This window comes from Vanessa atalanta, chromosome 21 (genome assembly GCF_905147765.1).
Source record: "Vanessa atalanta chromosome 21, ilVanAtal1.2, whole genome shotgun sequence".
NCBI lineage: Eukaryota > Metazoa > Arthropoda > Insecta > Lepidoptera > Nymphalidae > Vanessa > Vanessa atalanta.
This window is the reverse complement of record NC_061891.1, coordinates 64,584-88,314: the sequence shown is the minus strand read 5'-3', so window position 1 is coordinate 88,314 and position 23,731 is coordinate 64,584. Positions and strand designations below refer to the sequence as shown.

Sequence of the window (23,731 nt, the reverse complement as noted above, 5' to 3'; positions counted from 1 at the left end):
TTTTCGGCGGATTTGCCATTTGGCATAGAACATTTCTAATAAATAGTTTACCGAAACTAGTGCCTAGCTGTGTGTTATAGCCGCTCGGAGGCCAGTCGTGCGTCCAGATGATCTACGCCAAATATGGGGCAGCCACGTATGGACAATACCGCTCACCTACTTACGGCGGGTCAAGATCCATTGCGCGTGCCGTCCGCTCATTTATTTTGAGAATGTGAGCCGCTCGCGCGAGCTGCGGTCGCTCTCAGCTCGACAGATCTATGTCCCTGAACAATAATGAACGCAACTGACCGTGGCTTTGACACGTAGCCCATTCAATCAAAATATCAAGTTCGTTTATTGTTTTTTTATTTTTTAGTAAAATGAGGGTACGTGTATATTGGCCCCATTGTTGATATATTTCGCAAACAAATATTCCTGCGACTAAGAAGAAATCATTTGTTATTAGTTTTTATGTCTAGACGAATAAGTCGTGATTTATTTTTAATTTTTAATTGAACTTATAGATAACTTTTTCTATATAGACGTATTTTCATGGACGATATATTGAAAAGCAGATATTTATATTTGTATATATTTATATACAAATACAGGTATATATTTTTGCATATTAGTTAATTACATCATTAACTATATTAACATTGCTAGTATTGATCTTATACTTGATTAGATATTCTAGACATGTCTGTTACAGGAAACTGTAGGGCTTGAGTGAAAAAACGAAACTAGTCAACTGTGTATATTCATATATGTATGTCTTCTTATAGCATCTTGTGTACTATAAGATTAAGTTTGCTTGATTCAGATTAAAATACAATTTATTTAGTGATTAATTAATGATCCTATCTCGCATTGTCGTATATTATTTACATGTAATATTTGTTAAAGATGCATTGTAGAATAAAACAACAGTAGATAGTAGTATTCTAAAATATTTTTTAATAAATACCACAATGAAAATAATTCGCCACAATCCAAATTATTTTGTAAACATTGTTAGTGCATCAATAACACTGAATAGTCGAGCTAACTAAAATAATAAAGATACAGTATTTTCGCAATACATAAAAATTTGTGAATTAATAAAAATATTGATATTACTATGTAACGAAAACGAATTTGTTTAAGCTATTGAACTATACTTCCCACTTACGTGAATCACGTCCTAATAATCTTGTCCAAAGGCAAAGTTGTGCCCAATTTAGTGAAGATTTACTATTGAGTTCGTTTTGCGCGGAATTTAAAACCAATTAAAATTCCGAATTAACCAAATATTTAAGCATATAACTCCAAACCATCATTCGCAATTGACGCACCACGTCTGCGCAGCCCTGGCACCCGATATCAACAAAGCAACCAAGACTCACCTCCTCGTGACCCTCATTTTTCTCTTTTTCTGAGAGCGGTCTACATCGCACTACCACCTTAACACACTCGTTAAGAGCCGTCCGTGGTCGTGCTGATTTCTCCATCTTCTAGCACCCCTACGATGACGCAAATAATAAAAGCTCGAAGTCACCGATATCGATCCATTCGGGGTGAACCTATTGTCGGCAACACCTGCTTAAATCGATAACATTTAATTTACGTCACTGACACACACTTGGAGAAATAAAAGAGACTCGAAAATTTAGTTTTGCACGATTCAAATATTTATAGTTGTTACAAAATAAATAAAAATCGTAAAAAATTTAATCACGCGTAAATCACATACACCCGCCACAAGCGGATTTTACTAAACAACTGACATTTTATGAATTTTTCTCAGATGTTTAACATAACATCTGTTCGAATACTTGTACCAAAAATGTTTTTATTAAGGCTGAACGGTAATAACAATTAGAACTTACAGTTAAAACAGATTAAATGAGCCTAAAACTATTTAAATTTGATGTTTTTTTTATTTTTAATGTATGTTTTTCGCAAAAAATATTTTAATTTGAAACTAGATTCATAAATATTAAAACTAAAACTTATATTTGAATATAGTAACGCATAATGTAAATTTTGAATTAATGATGTCAAATAAATATTAAGCAATGTACGTGTTATAATTTAATTAACATGATTTAATAATCAATGTAAGCGTTATTGTTATTATTTATGAATAATTATTTAAAATTGTGCGGCTAAATAAATTATAATATAATAATATCAAAGTTTTTAAACATCTGCATTTGTACTCAGTTAAATAAAAATGTAATTGTACTTAAAACTCTACAAGTAATTAACGTAAGGTAGACAATATATAAAATTGGTAAAATTTTATATATTGTCTACCTACTTGACACCGACATTGACGTTTCTGCCATCAGAAACAATAATGAGTAAGAACTAAGAAACTTGAACTGACGTTTTATTGTATTTATCTTATCTTATTATAGTTTACATGTTGATTCACTAGTCTCAATATTATTGTTATAAAGGCAACATAATTAAATAATACAAAAAAGCCAACAGAAAAGCAATACCATAGCGAAGCGAAACAAAATATTTTTTTATAGAAATTAAACAATCTTTTTTATTATTATTAGATAATGGAAATTTGCAAGATTAGTCAGATTATTTTTTAAATTTTATTTCTTCCCTTATAGTATTCTATAAGAAAAGTGCAAATTGAATGTTAATTAGGCCTTAAAATGACGGCCAGTCTGACTATCAGTCTTAAAAGAGTAAATAAAATTTATCATGAAGGTGTAAGTTCTTTTGATATACTTTTCTTGATCGTTCTATAATTAAATATATTGTGTATGAAAGTTATGAAGTATCTAAATATTTTAAATCTTGTGTGAAGGAAATAATTGCTGGGGTTGTGATTGTGGACACAGCAGCTGACTTAAGACATGAGGGTCTAACACTTACAATGGAAGGCTCAGTCAATCTACAAATTAGCTCCAAAAATGCAGGAATCTTTGATGCATTTTCTAATAACATCAGGGTATAAAGCACTTTGATAAATAAATTCCATTATAGGTACATTACTTATATGCTTTAATAATAAGCCGATTTTTTTTCAGCCAATTAATTTAGTAAACACATCAATAGAGCTCGCTGCAGCTGGCAAAATGCCTATTGGAGTAACTGAAATTCCATTTGAAATGCCTCTTGTGGGTCGGCAAAGCTCGATGAGTCTTGGACTACTAGAGACTTATCATGGAGTTTTTGTAAATGTAATGTACACTCTCAAGTGTAGTATGAAGCGGTCATTCCTCAATAAACCACTAAATGCTAGTTGTCAGTTTTTTGTGCAATACAAACAAGTAAGTAAAAGTAATTCTGTTAATAAATGTCCTAATTAAATGATACCCAATGTCTTAATTTTTGTATTTATTAATTCACATCCTATACAAATGCTCGATTATTTACATTTCAAAGCAGCAATTTTTGCCTTAGCAAACTGATCATAAATTATTAGCTGATAGTGAGTGATCTCTTATTGAAGCAAGAGCGTCCACCGAGTAAGCCAGTGCGCTGCGAGGTTTCGCCAGCTACACTCCGTGCGGGCGGTGGTGCTGGTGCTGCGCGCGGGACGGTGCCACACTTCCAGCTCTACGCAGAGATAGACTCCACAGTGTGCGCACTCGATAGACCCATCACTGGCAAGGCATGAGTCGTTCCAGTTGAACTAAGGCTATTTTACATTTTGTGATCATACTGTGGGCTAAGGCAGAAATTTATTACATATTAATACTCATTTGCAATATTGTCACAGATCCGAGTAGACGAGTGTTCGGTTCCTATAAAATCGATAGAATTGCAGCTGGTCCGCGTGGAGACGTGCGGCAGCGCCGAAGGATATTCGAAAGATGGTAACGTCCCCCTCATATTTCATACTCCGAGATGACGTTAAAATGAGACCTGTTCACAAACGAGTTCCGTTTAAGCCACGGAGGTGCAGAACATCCAGGTGTGCGAGGGCGACGTGCGGCGCGCGCGCGCCGTGCCGCTGCACCTCGTGCTGCCGCGCCTCTTCACGTGCCCCACCACCGCCACGCCCTACTTCAAGATCGGTAATGATGAAGGCTATTATGGCTTGCCTTGATTTAAAATAGAAAATTTTGCACTGGCTCGCTCACCCCTGAAGCCGGAACACAAAGATATTAAGTTTCGTTTCGTAGTTGAATATGTGACGAGTGGGTGGTGCCCACCCGGACAGACTCGCACGGAGCCCTACCGACCACCAAGTTATAGACGATAACGTACAGTATGCAGTCATCGACCGACTACTCAATAATTTATAGTCATACATATCATTGGGACAAATACATATTTATGCATAAAATGCGTTGTGTTTCTTCTTTCCAGAGTTTGAACTCAATATTGCAGTCATTTTCGAGGACGACTATTTAGTGACAGAAAACTTTCCTATATTATTGTTAAGAAGTAAATAGTATATAATATGATTATCAGTGAACATAATATGTTAATGATCAATAAATATTTATTTATAATCACGTGTTTTCATTGATATATAATTATGTAAAAAATGGTTTTGAACTTAACATTTTATTTGCAATTTGGGTAAAACTAGTTTTTAACGGATTTAATCGCGTATATTAATTATTTTAACATCCCGACGTTTCGAGCACTTTGCAGTGTTCGTGGTCACGGGCAGACTAAGGTGACATTTGTCTGTTCGAATTAAAAAGAAATTTTATTTACAACTACCGCCAACGATTTCTTAATTGGTATCTTGAGTAGCGTTCCGGTTGCACGCAGAAGGCACTAACTGTATCTTTAGGTCTTGCAGTCTGTTGGATTTGGGATTAAATTTTTAAAATCCCAAATCCTATACCTACCTACCTAAAGGTAGTTGTAAATAATATTTCTTTTTAATTCGAACAGACAAATGTCACCTTAGTCTGCCCGTGACCACGAACACTGCAAAGTGCTCGAAACGTCGGGATGTTAAAATAATTAATATACGCGATTAAATCCGTTAAAAACTAGTTTTATTTCAATGTGTAATAATCGCGAAAATCTAAGACAACATTAATTTGGGTAAAACAGTCAATAAAAGTACAGTATATTGGTTAGGAATTTATTTTTTCTACATTGTTATTAAATATTCTTCAATATATTTCGTCTGGTTCTGTAGTCTCTATCCAACTTTTTATAACAAATTCATTGATTTAAAACGGTTCCCTTCGTTTCCTCCGTAGAGTCGAGTCGAGAGAGACCCCTACGATTGCTCAGTAATACTTCAATTACCCTCCACTCTTCGAGCTTCTCGTGTAATAAACAATTAGAAAACGTTCCTAAAATTATAAAAACATTAATATTTTACGTCACACTGTACACCTCTGATTAACTCTACTAAGCAAATATTTTAGTAGACAATTTGTATTTCTTATTATCCACTAACGTCCAAGACATTTTATGCGATATGAGTCATCGCATGACACTCTGCACCTTGTACGATTTATATAAATACATATAAAAGTTGAAAAAAAACGTTTTTTTGAAACGAGCGATCTGATCCAATGGGTAAATTTGAAATCGAATTAAAATCTCGACTAGAGAAAATATCGCCGATCACGAACTAACGCAAACCCGTCGAGCGCCCGCGACTCACTGCGGGTCGGCGTCGTCGCGCGGCGCGTACACGAGCGCCGACAGCGCGCGGCGCGCGGCGCGCAGCTCGGCCGACAGCGAGCGCGCCGGCGCCGCGCCCCCGCCCGCGCCCGCGCCCGCGCCCGCGCCGTCGCAGCGCGGCTGCACGTAGTTGCGGCACAGCCCGAAGAACTGCTGCGGCCGCAGGCCGCGCCGCTGCGCGTCGAACCTGCCGCATACGCACGCGATTGTAGTGGCCGGAACTCGTCAGCGATTCGATCGGTCGGGTCCTAGCCGCGCCGCCTACCTCCAGCCGACGTGCGCCAGGCACGCGGCGCACAGCGCGATGGTCCAGGCGTAGCCGGGGAACCACGAGAACTCCGCCGACGGCGCCCCGCTCAGCTCCGTGTTGGAGGCGCGCGACACCGTCACTATGTCGTGCATGTAGCCGCCTGCGGGCCACGGGCTCTGTACTAATCGACTGCATGCGACGACGCTCTCACGAAGCTAGTTCGATATTAACCACCGTACCTAGGTTGGTGTAATTAGAGTGCACGCCCTCGCTGGACATGGCGAATATGTGCTCCCGTCGGGCGATCTCGACCGCACACGAGGAACAGCACAGCACACTTTTCTGAAAAGAAGAAGGACATCGTTGTATATCGCGCAAGCCGCGCCTCTCGCGGCGTCGGCGCCGAACTCACCCGCGCGATGAGCCGCACTTCCATGTGCAGGCGCAGCAGCGCGTCGTCCACCGCGAACAGCGCCAGGCGGTCGCGCGCCGAAAGCGCCAGGTTGGACGCCGTCCAGAACGACAGCGACACGGCCTCCTCGGGCAGGTTCTCTGCGGACAGGCGGGGGATCGCTTACGAGCTCTCGGATGCGACTCGCTGCGGCCGGCCGGCGCCTACCTAGCGACATGGTGCGAAAGTAGTCTTTGATGATCTGGCGCATGCGGCGGTAGTCGAAGATGTCGTACACGAAGAGCGGCCAGGGCGTGACGGCCGCGTCCATGCTGCGCAGGCGCGCGTCGAGCGGCGTGCGCGCGCGGCGCAGCGCGTCCAGGCTGGCCAGGCGCGCCGGCCGCAGCGGGTCGCCCAGCCGCACCTCGGGCAGCACGCGCACCTCCACCGTGCGCATCCTGCGTGCGCCGTGCGAGACCGACTTAGTGTCTATTCGAGTGTTGCCTTCGAATCCACGCCACCTTCGTGGTGGAGTCGAGTCCTCACCTGCTAAACGCGTGTATCGGAACCGACTGCTTGGGTACGTGCACGCAGCGGAAGCGATGCGTGGCGCGCGCTTTGAACGACAGCGAGCGCGGCCCCTCCCCCTCCCCCTCTCCCACCCCCGCATCCGCCTCGAACACCTCGCAAAGCACGCCGTAGCCGGACACCAGCGTGCCACTCTCGCTATGGATGAAATGAAAATTTAGAATCAGAATTTATGACATATTTCGATGACTACAGTAAATGTTGATTAAAAATTATACAAAGTCACGAGTAATCAAAGGATGCGAAGGCACCAAGCTGTGTATCATTTTTTGAAAAAAGGTCAATTTTTAATTGGAATATGATAGGTGTTTTCTGAGAGAAAATCGAAATACTTCATTTTCCGAGGAGCTAGATGCTGCCATTTTTGAGTCTGGTGAAAATCTTTTAATTGCTGTTTCACTTATTAATTTCAAATTACTTATTTAATCGATCATACCTTACTTATATTAAAGTTCCTTACATTAAGTTTCTTAAAAACAATTGCTCACTCTGGACACAGTAGACCGAACAACTTGTCGTGTTGAATGGCCCGACTGATGACGGCCGCGTCGCGCTCGTTGGTGAGCAGCATGGGCACGGTCTCGCCCGGGAACACGGCGCCGTGGTGCGCGATCACGGGCACGCGCCCCGTCCAGCCGGCCTCCAGCACTGAGCGCCCACTCACTTGGACGAGCCCATTGCCCATGTACTGATGGTTTACAGTTATGGTCAATTATTACTAATCTAAGTCTATTCTAATGTAAAGAAGATGGATGAGTTAATGGGTCTCGATGAATTCATCCATGCATGGATACTAAGAAATATTTTTTTTTTTTCTACACCGTAGTATCTACCGAGAGGACCTTGTACGACACCCTCTCATCAAGAATAGCTTTTAGGATAATTTCTTCAAGGGCAGTCATTGGTAAATGACACCTCATTGGTCTACCTCTGGTCTGGTTTTCATATACTTCTTGAGCAAATTTGTTTGACTAATAACGAAAAAGTGTGATGGTATCAAAACTTTACATGTAAATAAACATACACAAATTTCCCAAAATATACTTATTCTTAATTTTAATCTAATCATGTATGCTTGGTGTGATGTAGTTCTGTTAGTTTTATCTTGTAAAAATTTTTCATCAGTTACTAAAATTTATTTATTTATATATAATATATAATTATGGCCTTAATGTAAATAATTGTTTAAAAATTTGTATAATCTAATTCTATGCAATAGAGTATATTAAGAAGCTTCATTATTAGCTTTGTTACAACATCAAGTGAACTTTGAGTTTAATATAATAGTTGGTTAACAAGATATATAGTTGAGTTTACATCTTTATTACTATTTTAAAATTGTTTTGGACTGACTTTAACATAACTGATACATACTGAATGTGAGGCGGCGAGGGCAATATCAAACTGTTGTTCCTCTTCATCTGATTCTTCATCATTTTCGGAGCTACCTCCACCCCTTCTTTCGGACCCACTACCTCTTTCATTAGACCCTTCCTCTCGATCGCTCGACACTAAATAGGAAACTTTATTTAATGTTGATAAATAAATACTTGGAAAAAAGTAATTGCTGTTTTAAATATAATATTGTTTTCCTAGTAAGTATTTATTTTCAAAACATGCACTGCGTAGGTAAATAGATCAAATCGTCTGCCCAATAATTTATTATTCTCACCATTATCTTCCATTACACGTCTTAAGAGTTCCCTGAGAAGTGAAATTTTTAAGAATTTTTGTACAGTAGGCAAACCTGATTTAAAGAAATATAATAATATAGTAAATATTAACAAAACTTGACATAATAGTTTGACATTGGCATCAGTAGAAAATGAGCGAAGTCACAAATCGCGAGAATTCTTGATAAAGATTAGAGATGGAAATATAAATAAAAACGAAAAATATACTTATGTATTAACAAACAATAAGTAGGAAATAACTTGTATTACAAAATTAATCATTGCAAATAATAATATTTTGTATGCTTAAATTTAAAGGTAAATTTAAGTATGTATAGCAGGCATTGATAAAATATTTATATCACTATAATCAAGATTTTAATGTTCTTACCTAATTTTTATAATTATGAAACAAATTTTGATACAATAAAATGATTTCAGACAAAAATATAACATTCTATGTAAATGCTTTGCCAAAGATTTTTGTGCGTAGAAAATATATTTTTTATCTGTGTCTATCTTATTGAATTGAAAATTCGACTTGTCTTGTGAACGCAACGCACATCTCTTAAATGGAAAGAAAGTGAGACAGTGATTTCATAAAAATCGTATTTCTTTTATAGAAAATGTTGAAAAACTGTGTGTGGTTATAAAAATATATAAATAAAAATGTGTCGAAATATTTTGTGGTGTTATATATTGGTATTGACTTTGCTGGATATATCGCTAAATACGAAATCGACAGCCCAGGGAGAGAGCCATGGTAAAATCGATTTCTATAAGAATAACAACAACTTTGTTATGTTATATTAAGGTTCTTTTGGTAGAACATGTATGTTACAAATATTTGGAACAGAATTTGGCGGAATAGAAATATTTGGCATGTTGCTCGGCAAGCCGTAGAGAATAGCGCAATGTTATTTTTGATCGGGGACGAGCTTATTTTTTGTTTTTCTTAAATGTAAAGTGGATATTTTAGTCGAAGCAAACATGAAATAAAACTATGCGTTGGCGGTAAGGGTGCACCGCTCGGGCGTGTGGTGCATGGGCGAGCTGCGTGCAGCAGTGCGCGCTCGCGACCGCCGCCTCCGATTGCCGATGCACCGCGCAATTTTAACGATTGAATCACATATTGTTATATGGTGTTATGTCATACACACACAACGTTAAGGCGCAATGTCAAAATTATTTAAAGTTAAAATAGTTTTGAAAATCAATAATTTCAACAATGTGGGTAGATTTCAGAATTATTATTATCAAAGATAGTCTCTAACAGAGTTTTGTTATTGAGAATAATAATTAATAAAGTTTTACTGAAATGTTTAATCAAATAAAAATATTATTCGACATATTAAAAAGAGTAAAGTAAATGTGGACTTTAAAATTTATTCTGTGGTTACAGGTGTTTCCATACATGATTCCCTAGTTGAAGGAATCACATTTCAGGTAATGTAGTTTTCTGTTACTTATGTATAGAGGTGTAGCTTAAATATATATTTAATAGATTTAAGTTAACAGTACAATGTCCAGTCAATATTTATGCTAAAGTGAATCTAGAATTGCACATATCAATGTACTTGTCTCACCACTGCTTTATAGATTGTCAATGTTACTAAATACTAGAGTTATGAAATTAACTCTTTCAGGCCTATATTTTTACTTATGATATTACTGTTTGCAACAAAGTATTCAATATAAGATTATTTTATGCTGTTAAATGAGGGTTCAATTAAAATTACCAGAAATATTATTGCAATTAATCATTTTTATTTACTACTAGATGAGAATGCAGCTTTAACTGCCCAAAGTATTTAAAATTTATCACCACCATTTTACACCCTGAGAGGTGAATTAAAGTAAGTAGCCTATGTCCTTGCCTCACTCACTCACAATGATCTCCAGACCAAATTTCATATAAATTGGTTCAGCGGTTTAAGCATGAAGAGGTAATAAACTGAGTTATATTTTTAATAATATAGTAAAGATAGCATGTCTACTATTTGTTGTTAATAGTAGCTACAATTATTTTATATTAATGAATTTAGATCAATTTAAAACAATAAAGTATTTTGTGCGATACAAGATATTAAAAAAAAAGTGGTGATTGTTCATTTACAAACAGCAACTATTGAGTTTCTTGCCATCTCTTCTCAGTACAATCAATATTATTAAATTAAATAAGTTTATATATATCACCTCAGTTTTCAGTGGTCGCTTTATATTGAAATAAATACTGTGAAGTAACAAAGACACTTAGAAAGTGTTTGTAAGTATCAACTGGAATAATCTCGTAAGATTGAACAGATGTTAACGTGGAACCACACTGACTTAGGAATGGGGGAAAGAAAGCGGCGTGGAAGGCGCCGGCCTGGAGGGCGAGGGCGACGTGGTGGAGGGCGTGTCGCTGGAGCCGCGCGCGCTGCAGTTCGGGCGCGCCGCGCTGGCCGCGCCGCACTCGCGCACCGTGCTGCTCACCAACACGGCCAACACCACGCTGCACCTCGCCTCCGTCGCCGGTACCACGCCCGACTTCCACGCCTCGTTCTTCGAGTCCAAGGTGAGCGCCGCCCGCCCCACGCGACGACGCACCGCGACCGCGACCGCACTGTTCGTAATCTAAGTCTAAACGTCATTTCGAGTGTTTAAAAACGACAAAACAATCTTTCTTTCCAGATATGATATCGTATTAGATTAGGTAAGTGCATCCATTCATGATAGTTGATTATTTACGATTTTCTTGTGCTTTACTGTGGTACGTTATACAGCGTGTGACTTAAAAAGCCTAGAAGACGTCGTTGTCACATTCACAGGCCCCTTTTTGATCTAACAAGAGAACGGCGTACAGTCGTGATCACTGGTTGTTTGACCGCCCAGAGGCACAGTGTTAAAAATGAATTATTGTTAAATACTTCTTCATTATGGACCATACCGGATCCGACGTTTGATCAGCCCTGCTTGTGTGTACAAGTGCTGCATCGATTCTATATAAAAAAATAAATCCAAGCGTTGTTAAAATTATAATATATTTATAACGCTTTTTCTAGTTTAGTTAAAAGAGTATCAAAAAACAACATTCATAATTGGTCTCATTAGTAGACTGTTTGTTTTTATAATTATTCAGTATGGAGTCTCTATTATTTCATCTTTTATACTATATGTTTCATCATCAATATATTATATTTAATCTTAATTTAAATTATACTGTAAAAATGTCGTTAACAGGGCTTGTTTTTTATTTCATGTGTAGTTAATTGTAGCGATCGATAATCATTTGCTGTAACTGATATGGTCGCAAGTAAGATGTCTTAAAACTAATATAGTTGTTCGGCGCAAGTCCGCTATCGGCGGCGCCTTATCGCGGGACATGTGACGTCACAGGAAACGATAACATAATAATGACTTCTCTAGGTATTTGCACGATTTGCGCGTCCTCGCTATAAGTATATGAAAAATTACTACTTACTTTTAAATAATATTCGGTTCCATTTAAATTTTAATACATTAGCAGCCTGTAAATTTCCCACTGCTGGGCCTTAGCCTCCTCTCCCTTTGAGGAGAAGGTTTGGAGCATATTCCACCACGCTGCTCCAATGCGGGTTAGTGCAATACACATGTGGCAGAATTTCGTTGAAATTAGACATATGCAGGTTTCGTCACGATGTTTTCCTTCACCGCCGAGCACGAGATGAATTATAAACACAAATTAAGCACATGAACATTCAGTGGCGCCTGCCTGGGCTTGAACCCGAAATCATCGGTTAAGATGCACGTGTTCTAACCACTGGGCCACCTCGGCTCTTTATAAATAAATTTTAATACTATACTAAATTACATATATGCTTAAATTTTAATACTATAAAGTAATACAAAGAATGTTTCACTTGGTTGTTTAGTGTTTTTGGTTTCAGTAATAAAAGCATTAGATGTACCTAATCTGTGAACACAGCCGTATTTAAAAAAATACTCAAACACTACTTATACACTATGTGTTCAATTAGTTGTAGTACTTTCGCACCAAAAACGAGGACCTATGTTTACTTTCATTTCTTATCATACACAAATCAAAATAAATTTGTCGTGTCATAAAACTGGTTTTCGGGTCGATTTTTGTATGTTCGTTCACTCGAGTTTCCAGTTAACCGCTTGCGTAATTGCGAAGGTTCGATTTTTTGTCAGAGCTGTGTCGTTGTTCGCAAACCTGTTCCCGGCACTGGCGCCGTAACTAGGTCACAAGGATATTCGTTACTCAGCAATGGTAAACATAACCGGTATACTAACATTAGTAACCGTTCACATGTGTCACCCGAGCGCCTGAGATTCTTTATATTATAGGGAGCTCCCTATCTTTCTACTCGCATAATTATGGATTCACTTCCCACATTTTTTAAATTATGCTAAATGTTTAGAACATATAAACGTAATAAAGCTCTCGCTATATGTGTTTCAGTATATTGAAATATCTCCAACACTGTGGGTCTAAATATCAGATTGTGCACGAAGATGATTTTTTCCCGAGAACTTAATAAGTTTTCGTGTGTAGGCAACTGTACTCATATAAGTTCCTTAACATGATCTAAGTACTAACCTAACCAAGTAAAAAATCGCCTTGGCTTTCTGCACGACAAAAATTGTGCAAATTTTTGTGCAGACTGCACTAAACCCCTAAGTAGTATATATACCTTTACCCACGAAAGCGTTAATAATAAAAAAAGGTCTCTCTATTTCAGTTTATCGTCTAAAATAATACCAAGATATTCTTATGTTAGTACGTGTTAGGAACTTATGATGCTCCGATGTGAAAGGGACCGTTGAGGGGTTAAATACTTATTTGCAAGCGTATAATTCATCATTATTTACAGTGGAGGCGTTATATGCGCCCGTATCGTAGATACTAGATTGTTAATCGTAATGTTATGTTTAACTCGTTAAACAATGCTATCTCATTATTGTGTATATTAAGATAGTAATTCATAATATCTATCATACAAGGTGTACAAATTAAAATGAATTCTTCCGTCGTTATCGTCACAATAAATATTCAATAATATAGAGTGCTATAATCGATCAAGATGATAATATGTTTGTTCAATTTTAAGTTATATGTAGGTTGTGTAAGAAGGTCAGAAGACAGAAGAACGGAAGAAGGAAGGGTGGCGCGGGCGCGGGAAAAGTTCGCATTTTGACTTGGTGTGGAGGGAGTCAAGCTCGAACTTTTCCTGCGTCTGTGCGCGCCCGCGAGCGACGGCGACGCCGGCTTCTCCATTGTGCATACAAGTTGTACTCCGTGTAGTTGTCGAGATAACTGTGTTCCTTCTGAATACAAATTACAGTTGTATGTACGCAGACGCTGCCCCCGCAAGGTAACACGACGTTCAACGTGGTGTATCTCGGGCGACGGGAGGGGCCCGTGTCGGCCCACCTCTACATACACACCTCCCTAGGAGTACATAAGTATCCAGTATGTCCTATATTAAAACATCGTACGTGTACTTACTTTTAATTTTCAAGTCAATATTTTCTGTTTAGGCCGACGTCCTCGAAGTCTCTATTAGTGACTCGATCAGGCTATGATTATAAACAGACATCATAATAAGGATATAGTAACTCTCGACTACTACTATCGAAATACTCACACAAGTGTGTAACGCAAATAATGAAAAATTCAAAAGCTAATATTCAATTATTATTATATCGTATATAGTCTAGAATGTTTCGAAACTAGTCTCGTGCATTCGCTTGTTCAGTTTCGAATACGAGTCGAGATGGTCAGACAGAATTCTCGTAGACTATACCTCCCCCGCGCCGGCGCAGGTGTCGGCCGTGGGCGAGGCCAGCGCGTACGGGCTGTGGCCGCTGGTGGGCGTGCGCGTGCCGCTCAACGCCAGCGTGGAGCCCGAGCTGCGCCTGCACAACCCCACGGACGCCACGGTGCAGGTGCGCGAGGTGTACTGCACGGGCGCGTGGCTGCGCCTGCGCCTGCCGGGCGGCGGGCGGCGCGCGCCCCGCGACGCGTGGGCCGTGCCGCCGCGCTCCGAGCGCGCGCTCGTGGCGCTCAGCCTGGCGCCGCACGCGCTGGCCGCGCAGCCGCGCCCGCTCACCGCCTACGTCAGGTAGCCACCTACATTCTATTCTACCGCTCGATTCCACGTCGCATTTTTAGGTGTTTTTGAAAAACGATGAAACTCTTTCGAGTAGAGTATGCGTTAAGCGAAGCGTGACTAAAAAAAAAGGGAATTTCTGCCCTGTATCTTCCGTTGACGTTTAAATTCAGTTCCGAATGAGAGCGGTGTCGATTAGGTGATACAGGGAGTCGATGTCGCAGGATCAAGGCGGACATCCCCGGCGGCGGACTGGTGGTGGCCGTGGAGGCGCGCGGGGTGGCGGCCGGCGAGCACGCGCGTCCGCTGCACGTGCGGCTGCGGGCCCGCGGCACCGCCGACCCGCTGCACACGGTACGACGGGCGTCGCTCGCGCGAGTGTCGATGTCGGCCGGCGGAACTAACTCGCGACTCGCACCTCGCACAGGTGGAGCTGCAGGTGGCAAACAGCGCGGACGCCGAGGTGTCGCTGGAGGGCGGCGTGCGCGGGGCGGGCTGCTGGCGCGCCGCGCCGCCCGCCGCGCCGTGCGACGCCCCTGCCGGCGCGCCCGCGCCGCTGCGCCACAACGGTGAGTCCCCCCTCCGTGGTCCCGCCCGACATTGAATCTCGGGAGATGCACTAGGTCCTTGCGAAAGCTCTCTTCCGAGTGCGTTCTTTCCTCTCTACGAATATATTTTGTGCCTGATCTTCTCCGGCACGACCGTATGAAGCCGCCATTGATGACTGTGTGCGCAGGGGGCACGGCGACCGGCGCGCACCTCACGCTGCTGCGCGCGCAGCTCGCTCCGCGCCAGGACTTCACGCCCGTCGCGCGACTGACGCTCAACTGTGAGTCTCGCATCTCCGCGTCGCTCCCCGGCCGCTCCCCGGCCGCTCCCCGGCCGCCGTACTGACGCTCGCCCCGCCGCAGATGCGGAGCTGTGGGCGCAGACGGCGCCGGGCAGCCGCTCTAACGGCGCGGAGGGCGGCGAGGCGCAGGAGGCGTGGTGCGGCGGCTGCGTGCGCCTGGGCCGCGCCGCCGTGCCCTTCAGCGTGCGCCTGCTGCCCGGCGCGCTGCGGCTGGCGCCCGACCGCCTGGAGTGAGCGCTCGATGCCTGCAGTGAGCTGGCGGCGGTGAGACGGCGACTGACGTGACTCTAACCCGCAGCGTGGTGACGGCGGCGGAGGACGCGCTGCGGGAGCGCGAGGTGCGCGCGCGCAACGAGTTCCGCGACGCGCTGCGCGTCAACGGCCTGCGCCTGCCGCCCGACGTCGCGGAGCACTTCCACGTGAGGCTCCCGACCTTGACGATGATTTTTGTGCCGTCTGAAGGAATCTTCCATTACTTTTAAATCCCCCTGGAATCGCACTCCTTGTTTTTCTCTACGTCGAAGTAAAAGTACGATACGACCTTCTTACTCATTACACCCAAGCTTTTTAGAATTTTCTAACAGGTTCAGCACTAATTCGTGTTAATTTATTGACTTATGATTCCCTAAAAAGCATTTTGCATTACTTACGAAAGGTATCCAGATATCCACTAATCTTAATTTTACATGCAGTGGTGGCACATAACATCTTAGTTCCTGAGGTTGTTGATAGCACATTGGTGGTATACTTCTAACAGCGTCAATATCTGGGATCCATTCATAAGATCTATTCGCCCCTTCCACCTCGAAAACAATGAGTAAAACAGAATTGGTAATTGAAAACTATGCGATTTTCTCTTTCTAAATAGATGTTTCGATAGTTCGACGTTTTGCTGTAAAGACGATTTGCTGGTTAGACTGTTGAGTAGACATTTTGGGTACCTAGACGTTTTGCTACTTAGATTTGATCGTAAGCTAAATACATACATAAATACACGGTCTCTGTGAGAACTTAGCGACACGAAACTATTCGTAGTCGATCATCGCGTAAGTTCTAGATTTTAAACTGTCGCGCAGGTGGTGGACCACACCCCGCTGACGCTGCGAGCGGGCTCGTCGGCGTCGCTGTTGCATCTGCGCCTGCGCTCGCCTCCGCCCGCCGCCTTCGCGCTCAGCTCCGAGCTCACCGTTTACACCAACCTGTCCGAGTACACCGTACCCATCCGAATGTACAGCGGGAAGCTTATATTCGTAAGTCGAAACGGAGCCCTCGGCCTCGGCGTCCCGGTCGCCGGCTGCCGCGAAGCTTACGGCTCGGCTCGCCCGCAGGAGTGGGAGTGGGCCGGCGCGGAGCCGTCGGGCGCGTCGCTGGAGCTGGGCGCGCTGGGCGCGTCGTGGACGCGGCGCGTGGGCGCGCGCGTGCGCAACCCCGCGCCCGTCGCGCTGTGCGTGCGCGCGCTGGGCGCCGCGCTGCCGGGCGCCGCCGCCGGCCTGGCGCTGCACCCGCCGCCCGCCCCGGCCGACACGGTGCGTGCGCGCCTTCGCCTCCGCCCCTCGCCCGCCCCTCGCCCGCCCCGCGCCGCTCTGACCGCCCAACCCGACCGTCCACAGAAGTGCATAGAAGCGGGCGGCTGGGCGCAGGTGTGGCTGACAGTGGTGGCGCCGGCGCGCGAGGGCGCGCTGCGCGGGCTGGTGTACGTCAACACGACGCTGGCGAGCACGTCGGCGGTGCTGACGCTGCGCGTGCGCTCGGGCCACGTGCGCGCGCTGCCGCTCGTGCTGCCGCCGGCCGCGCCCGTGAGTGCCCGCCTCGTGTCCTCATCCTATGGGGTAACGGGGTATCGAAGCGATCCGGTATCGTGAACATTCATAGAGGGATCGTCACATTTCTTCGATTGATTAATATTAATAAATGAGCTAATATTTGAGTTATTGCGCTATAACTAAATGATACGCGTGTGTTACAATGAGTGCTCGTTGCGCTGGCAGTACGCGGGCTCCAGCGCGGAGCTGGAAGTGGAGAGCTCCATGTCGGTGTGGATGCGCGTGACGTCCCTGTCCCCGCGCACCGCGGACCCCGCGCTGTCCTTCGAGTGAGTACTTCCCTAAATTCATATAACATAATATTTTTTAAATAAAAAAAAAAAATTAAAACATAATATTGGGTTGGAGGGAAAGTTCTATCCTATTTTAAATATTTCTTTACGAGATTTGTCTCCCATTACTTACATTTACATTGTCAACACTGCACTAAATCATTTGTACAAAACATCAGCGCGATTTAAAAGACTAGTAATTCCATCTATACAATTTTATGAGAAATAAAACTAATTGGCATAAATGACACAAAATATTTTACACATACATTTTATATAATTGAAGTATATTATATCGACGGACGCGGAAAGCGAACCACTGGACTATTAAAAGATTGTGTGAATTATACCATAAAAGCACTGAGTATATATAATACCGCCTCGGCGGTCGAGAAACTCATACAGCAACAATATGTGCCTCGTGGGAGCAGGTGGGAGGGCGCGGGGCTGGGCGAGATCGGCGCCGGCTCGCAGCGAGTGGCGCGCGTGGCCTTCGCCCCCGAGCGCCGCTGCCAGCCGCACTGCTACACCGGCCTGCCGCTGCACTCCGACGGTACCGCCCACGCTCCTCTCCTCGGGCCGAACGTTCGGCGTCACATCGATTGAAACTCATCTTTGCGACAGAGGGTGCGGCCTGGCTTCGTCGCGGCGAGGCCTACGACGAGACGGCCCTGCGCGAAGACGTGTCACTGTTGCTCGCGCGGTTCGCGCTATTTCAGCAGCAGGCGCCCCTCGATTCCAACTTCACGCTCCACATGCACACCACTGAGGTTCGACGTCACGATATCCCGCTCGCCCCGGCGCCGCCGAGCTCTCCGCACTGACGCGCGTGTCGGCCGGCAGGTGCTGCAGATGGTGGCGAGCGGCACGGCGGCGCTGCAGTGGCCGCGGCTGGCGGCGCGGCGCGCGGGCGAGGTGCCGCTGGCCGCCGTGCGCCGCGCCGCGCCGCTGCGCCTGGCGCTGCGCAACGTGGCGCACGTGCCGCTGCTGCTGCACGCGCTGCTGCTGCCGCGCCGCGCGCCCGCCGCGCTGCCCGCGCCGTGAGTACGCGCCCGGAGGGACCGCCGAATTTGCCGATCTCTCGATGGATCAAAGTCGACTTCGATTGCAGCGCGGGCGGCGACTCGAACTTCTGTATCGACGAGAAATGCGAGTGGTCGCACGACGCGTTCCACCTGACGGGCTGGCGGGTGACGCGCGGCGCCGCCCGCCTGTGGAACGAGTCGCGCGAGGAGCGCGGCGCGGACGAGGCGGGCGCGCACGCGCTGCCGGCGCTGCTGCTGGAGCCGCAGGCTGAGATCGAGGTCAGCGTCACGTTCGCACCGCAAGACACCGGTTCTTTCACTACGTACCTGTATTTGAGGTTCCGTCTTTTCGTTTCGATCGATGTTTAGATTTGCACTCGTGAGGAATTTTACTCTGGTAACTTTTTTCTCTCTCTTTAAGGAATAACTTGACAATACTAGAGGGCGTGCACCTGTACGGTCGAGGCGAATATCCGAGCTTCGACATCGCCGGCCGCCAGCCCGGCTCCTCCGCCCCGTTTCTCTTCGAGGTATGTGTGCGGCAGTCGGCGGAGGCGCCCGGCCGCTCGAGGCTACAGCCGTGGCTGCGCAGGTGTCGGAGTGCGCGTGGGGCGGCGCGGGCGCCGTGTCCCGGCGCGTGGTGGCGCGCAACGCGGGCCGCGTGGGCGTGTCGCTGTCCCGCTGGGCCGTGGCGCGCGGCGGCTGCGCGGCCCGCGGGTTCCGCGTGTCGCCGTGCGCGCCGCTGGCTCTGCCGCCCAACGCCTCGGCGCCGCTGCACCTCGCCTTCTCGCCCGACTACTCGCTGGCGCGCGTCACCGCCACTCTGCAGCTGCACACCGACCTCGGTGCGTATCGACGCCGATTCGGCCCGGGTTCCGCTCGGCGGGTGATTGACGGTGTCGGTCGTCCCGCAGGTCCCGCAGAGTACATGCTGATGGCGACGATACCGGCGAAAGTCCTCGCCCGATGCGCGGCGACCGCCCCGCGTCCCCCCTGGGAGGGCGCCCTGCGTTCGGCGGGGGCGTTGCTCGCATTCGCTGCGTTCGCCCTGGTTCTGGCGGCCGCCGCGTTGGACGCCGAGCGCCTGCTCCGGCGCGCCCGAGCGGCTCGCTCCACCTCCGAACCTCGCGCGCCTCTCGACCTGCGCGGGCTCGCTGAGGCGCCTCCGCCCGTCGTGACTCCGGTCTCGCGGGCGCCTCAGCGTCGTCGGCGCTCCGCTCGACGACCGCTCCCACCTCTCGATCCGCGCGCCGAGCGTCGTGCATTTGAACGCTGGCGAGCGGAAGTCTTACGCCGAGAAGACGAATCCTCACGATCTAGCGAGGATGCCGATCTCGAGCTCGATGACGATCCGTCTTGTGCGACGACCGAACGCTCCCTCGCAACCCCGCTAGAAGAAAAATTCGAAATGGAATCGCAAACGCCGCCGACCGAAGTTAACGGCGAACAGGACGTCGAACCATCGCCGGCCGACGAGGACGTCGGGTCCACCGGCTCCGATACCTCGACCCCGACGGACGATCGGGACGATGCTGACGAACCTTACGGCGGGGACGTAGAGCCGGATCCCAGGGACGATTCGCCGACGGAGGAGACGGACGCCGCACCTGCGACGAAACCCATCGTGCGGCCCCTCGTGCGGACGCCTCCGGCGGAGGCCATCCCGCGCGCCACGAGGGCGCGCCGCGACGCCGCGGACGCGCAGCGCAGGCTCGAGCGCACGCGACACGCCGACGCCGGCGAGCGGCGCGGCACGCCCGCCAGACACCACGCCCGCAAGGAGCGCCCGCCCAAGCGGCGCAGCGAGCGCGCGCTGCCCACGCCGCCGCCGCGCTCGCCCGCGCCGGCTGCGGGCGGCGGCGAGGCGGGCGAGGCGCGCGGCGGCGTGCGCTGGGGCGCGTCGTGGAGCTCGGTGGTGGCGGCGCGCGGCGCGGCGGGCCCGGCGCTCGCGCCCATCGGCTCCGACGTGCGGCGCCGCGAGCCCGAGCGCGCGCCCGACAACTCGCTGTTCTACTTCAACGGCACCACCGAGAGCACGGCCCGCCCGGACGCCGAGTTCGCCTGGCGACCGCCGATAACCGCCGAGCGACCGGCGTTTTCGACGCCGGCTCGAGATTATCTCGGTGAGTGACGCGGTATACTTGTTGCGATCTTTGAAAATATGCAGACGCTCGCTAGATGATACATTAATCGGTCGCTGTTGTTGTTTCCTCTCGAAGATTAAGAAATAAATTAACAATTGTTTTTATCTCGAGAGAACGATTTAAAATACCCATACACCATATCTTATAGAATCCTTCACATACATTTAAGTAAATTAAATAATTTCAGACGAGACGCATACTATAGGAGTGGGCGGAGTAGGTGGAGTGGGTGGAGTGGGAGGAGTGGGTGGAGTGGGAGGAGTGGGAGGAGTGGGCGGAGTGGGCAATAACTACGGCGGCGTCGGGATAGGGTCGGTTTGGGGTGGCGGGTGGGGCGCATGGGGCTCAGGTCCCCTGCGACCTCCACCGGGGTTCGCTCCGCCGTCGCCACCCACGCAACGCTCCTACGACCCCTTCCGCTCGCTCGCCTCCATTTGGGCTCCGGCGCCGCACGACTGGGGCCCCGCGACCTCCAGCGGCCCCTCGCCCCCTACACCGCCGCGCGATCGCGACGACCACATCTAATCTACTCGTAACGATTGACTCGTGCTTCCGAAGTGGACTTCCCGACGACACAGCATTAATTGGAAAATTGAAATGAAAACTTGCAAGAGACGATACGTGACCGGCCCGGCCTGATCGGCTCGACCCAACCGGCCCGGCCCGACCGGCGCGCGGCGGTGCGCTAGTCATCTCCCACACCGCCCGCGCCTCATGGATGATACTGGGGACACAGCTCCTGTATACGACTTACCTTTGTTTTACAAGATCTGACATTGTGTAATAATGAACAATCAGAAAAAAAATCTTGATTTTTATTTTACCATTCTTTATTTCAACATGTCTTAAAATAAGAAAAATACAGTTTGTATTTTGTATTATTTGTGAGGGAAATGATATATATCTATGCTTTTCAAAGTTTTCATGCTTAAATATCTTAAATTACCTTCGTATGAACGTAACTCGTCGTTATATAGGTATCGTTTCCTGTCGAAATATTTTAATCGCAAAAAAAAACTTATACAATTGAAAAAAGTGACGACTATTTATACACAAAATTAAATAAAAATCAACTAATAAAATACAAGGATAAAATAGAACTACAAAAAAATTACCCATTAAGAGGTATAAATTAAAAGCTATACTGATAGGCTTAAATAAATGTTGTTAGCTGTCTCGCTCTGGCGGTTTTCCATCTCACTCGGTTGTCCGTAATGTTTTTATAAATAGTAATTTTAGCGCGCCATCGCCATCGCCATTTTGTTCATTATCATTACTTTCGAGAGGCGTGCGGAAACAAGAAGTTGTAAGATTCTACAAAGTGAAGAAATATTGTGAAGAATTAAAGATAGCGTTCTTCGAAGATAAACAGTTCTCTTCAGAGCTAAAATTATGTTTCGAATGACATTATGACGCCGCATGCTGCTTCCTGTTTCAAATAAAACAGATCTTGCCAGAACTTTTATTTCTTCCTCCTTCTAGATGAATTATAATAATATTATGTATACTGCGGGAACGATGTTAAAAACTAGCTCTAGCTATAATACCTATGTAATGATCGTCATATATTATCTCGACCGTTTGCGTGACGTTAATTTACAATCGAACGTGACAATTGGTTATTTAACTTTGGATTTCCACAGAATGGGTTCGTCGAAAAGTGTTGTCTCCTAGATTACCCCGACACCATTTGATCTGAGGGAGTTCCGCGTGAAATGTACTGCTACTCTTGTCGGGGTTACCTGGATTATCCATATTATCCTATATCAATCGCCTAGTTTGAATTTGTCAGTTAAATTCGATATGTCATTCGTGAACGTGTGTATAGCAGCGTTGCAAAACTATCGATAGTTTGACCATCGATAGTTGACCTCGAAAACTATTCAGGATATCGATAGTATCGTTTTGATCAATACTATCGATAGTATCGATAGCTCTCCGTTAGCAATACTATCGATAGTATCGCTAAGCAATACTATTGTTAGTAGCAATACTATTGCTACTATCGATAGTTTTGGACTATCGATAGCCAGCGATTTTTTGATAGTATTGGTTTTTTAATGTAAGTAATGTATTCTAATCGCTAGACTCAAGATTACTACAAAAAAGTTTCATTGTAATGCCACCAACCTAATAAAAGTTTTTTAATGTTATGATTATTTATAATGTTTATTCATAAATCAAACACAAAAAATGTTGACAACATTTTTCACATTAAAATTTTTCATTATTCCTTATTCCGCACAAAATGTCTTTATTCTAAAAACAAATGTTGTGGTAAATTTAATTTTATTTATTTAAATATACACTATAGTTGGCCTACTAAATTACTTATCTTGAGAAAGCAATACTATCGGAAATTACTGGCTATCGATAGCACAAAACTATCGATACTATCGATAGTTTAGGTTAAAAGTCATGGTTTGTGCAAAACTATCGATAGTATTGCTCATGGGAAACTATCGATAGTATTGACACGTGACAATACTATCGATAGTATCGCTTATACCTTAGCTATCGATAGTGGATTATCGATATGCAACACTAGTGTATAGCCTATTCCAATAGAAGTTGAAACAAAGATAAACAAACCATAGATTTACGATTTGCTAAAAACTCAGCTATATAATGTATATTAATATATCTTTATTTATAATACAACACTATTATACTTAACTACTTATTTCTACTTTAATTTTACTTTCAAAACTCCAATAACAGTTTCGTCGACGTCCATAACCCCATTTTTTCGCAAATTTATAGCGAATATCATACATTAATCAAGCTCTCAACAGTAACAGATAGTATGATAAATTGCGCATAATTCGAATTAATTACTTCAAAAGTCACTCATATGTCTACATTATTACTTTGTAAGTCTGTTGATTAAAATTAATTTTACTATATTATATATACGGATAGCAACAAAAATTCATTATTCTGTTCCTTACATGCAGGTCGCATCAGGTCTTTTCATGACCATAACCATTGTAATTAAGGTTTTTTTTTTTTATGGTATAGG

At 45.4% G+C, this 23,731-nt stretch overlaps 4 protein-coding genes across 6 annotated transcripts in view; 2 read left to right on the top strand and 2 right to left on the bottom strand.

The window, feature by feature from the left end:
* Positions 1-1,730, bottom strand: part of LOC125072474 (kinesin-like protein Klp68D) — a 31,450-nt gene extending 29,720 nt beyond the window's left edge. Inside the window, exon 1 of the mRNA XM_047683128.1 lies at positions 1,368-1,730. Coding sequence (XP_047539084.1) covers positions 1,368-1,472 — 105 coding nt within the window. The 5' untranslated portion in view covers positions 1,473-1,730. The remainder of the gene's footprint in view (positions 1-1,367) is intronic.
* A 584-nt stretch (positions 1,731-2,314) lies between these two features.
* On the top strand, positions 2,315-4,451 carry LOC125072345 (vacuolar protein sorting-associated protein 26C). Of its 3 annotated transcripts, none has more exons than XM_047682954.1 (7): positions 2,315-2,696; positions 2,795-2,938; positions 3,018-3,260; positions 3,416-3,604; positions 3,713-3,809; positions 3,899-4,010; positions 4,306-4,451. In XM_047682954.1, the coding sequence occupies exons 1-7, from the start codon at positions 2,640-2,642 to the stop codon at positions 4,310-4,312; spliced, it is 849 nt and encodes a 282-aa protein (XP_047538910.1). In that variant the 5' UTR covers positions 2,315-2,639; the 3' UTR covers positions 4,313-4,451. The 3 variants fall into 3 exon arrangements, with proteins under 3 accessions (XP_047538910.1, XP_047538908.1, XP_047538909.1); XM_047682952.1 differs by having other exon boundaries at positions 3,885-4,010; XM_047682953.1 differs by having other exon boundaries at positions 2,316-2,696; positions 3,443-3,604; positions 3,885-4,010.
* Positions 4,452-5,040: 589 nt separating this feature from the next.
* Positions 5,041-8,632, bottom strand: LOC125072477 (protein cereblon-like). The gene is made up of 9 exons (XM_047683131.1): positions 8,497-8,632; positions 8,199-8,335; positions 7,313-7,512; positions 6,783-6,962; positions 6,465-6,694; positions 6,258-6,397; positions 6,085-6,187; positions 5,861-6,005; positions 5,041-5,782 (listed from the first exon to the last, which is right to left on the bottom strand). Exons 1-9 carry the CDS (start codon positions 8,507-8,509, stop codon positions 5,572-5,574), a joined length of 1,359 nt encoding a protein of 452 aa, XP_047539087.1. The 5' UTR covers positions 8,510-8,632; the 3' UTR covers positions 5,041-5,571.
* A 401-nt stretch (positions 8,633-9,033) lies between these two features.
* LOC125072480 (transmembrane protein 131 homolog) lies at positions 9,034-21,355 on the top strand. Its single transcript, XM_047683133.1, has 22 exons — positions 9,034-9,260; positions 9,900-9,943; positions 10,830-11,054; positions 13,842-13,955; positions 14,309-14,607; positions 14,820-14,949; positions 15,023-15,164; positions 15,332-15,424; positions 15,507-15,675; positions 15,744-15,864; positions 16,522-16,695; positions 16,774-16,962; positions 17,056-17,241; positions 17,434-17,537; positions 17,972-18,093; positions 18,165-18,310; positions 18,384-18,580; positions 18,652-18,903; positions 18,987-19,095; positions 19,158-19,410; positions 19,480-20,688; positions 20,897-21,355. The coding sequence occupies exons 1-22, from the start codon at positions 9,167-9,169 to the stop codon at positions 21,232-21,234; spliced, it is 4,710 nt and encodes a 1,569-aa protein (XP_047539089.1). The 5' UTR covers positions 9,034-9,166; the 3' UTR covers positions 21,235-21,355.
* The last annotated feature ends 2,376 nt before the right edge of the window (positions 21,356-23,731 follow it).

Bases quoted from the DNA above. Each gene is read 5' to 3' on its own strand.
- LOC125072477 (XM_047683131.1), bottom strand. The intron at 6,188-6,257 runs GTGAGTTCGGCG...TCTTCTTTTCAG, and splicing joins AAGTGCGGCTCATCGCGCGG to AAAAGTGTGCTGTGCTGTTC. The intron at 5,783-5,860 runs GTAGGCGGCGCG...CGTATGCGGCAG, and splicing joins CTGGCGCACGTCGGCTGGAG to GTTCGACGCGCAGCGGCGCG.
- LOC125072345 (XM_047682952.1), top strand. From the start codon at position 2,640: ATGACGGCCAGTCTGACTATCAGTCTTAAAAGAGTAAATAAAATTTAT. The intron at 2,939-3,017 runs GTATAAAGCACT...ATTTTTTTTCAG, and splicing joins CATTTTCTAATAACATCAGG to CCAATTAATTTAGTAAACAC. The intron at 3,261-3,415 runs GTAAGTAAAAGT...ATAAATTATTAG, and splicing joins TTTTTGTGCAATACAAACAA to CTGATAGTGAGTGATCTCTT.
- LOC125072480 (XM_047683133.1), top strand. From the start codon at position 9,167: ATGTGTCGAAATATTTTGTGGTGTTATATATTGGTATTGACTTTGCTG. The intron at 14,608-14,819 runs GTAGCCACCTAC...TCGATGTCGCAG, and splicing joins CCGCTCACCGCCTACGTCAG to GATCAAGGCGGACATCCCCG. The intron at 19,096-19,157 runs GTATGTGTGCGG...GTGGCTGCGCAG, and splicing joins CCGCCCCGTTTCTCTTCGAG to GTGTCGGAGTGCGCGTGGGG.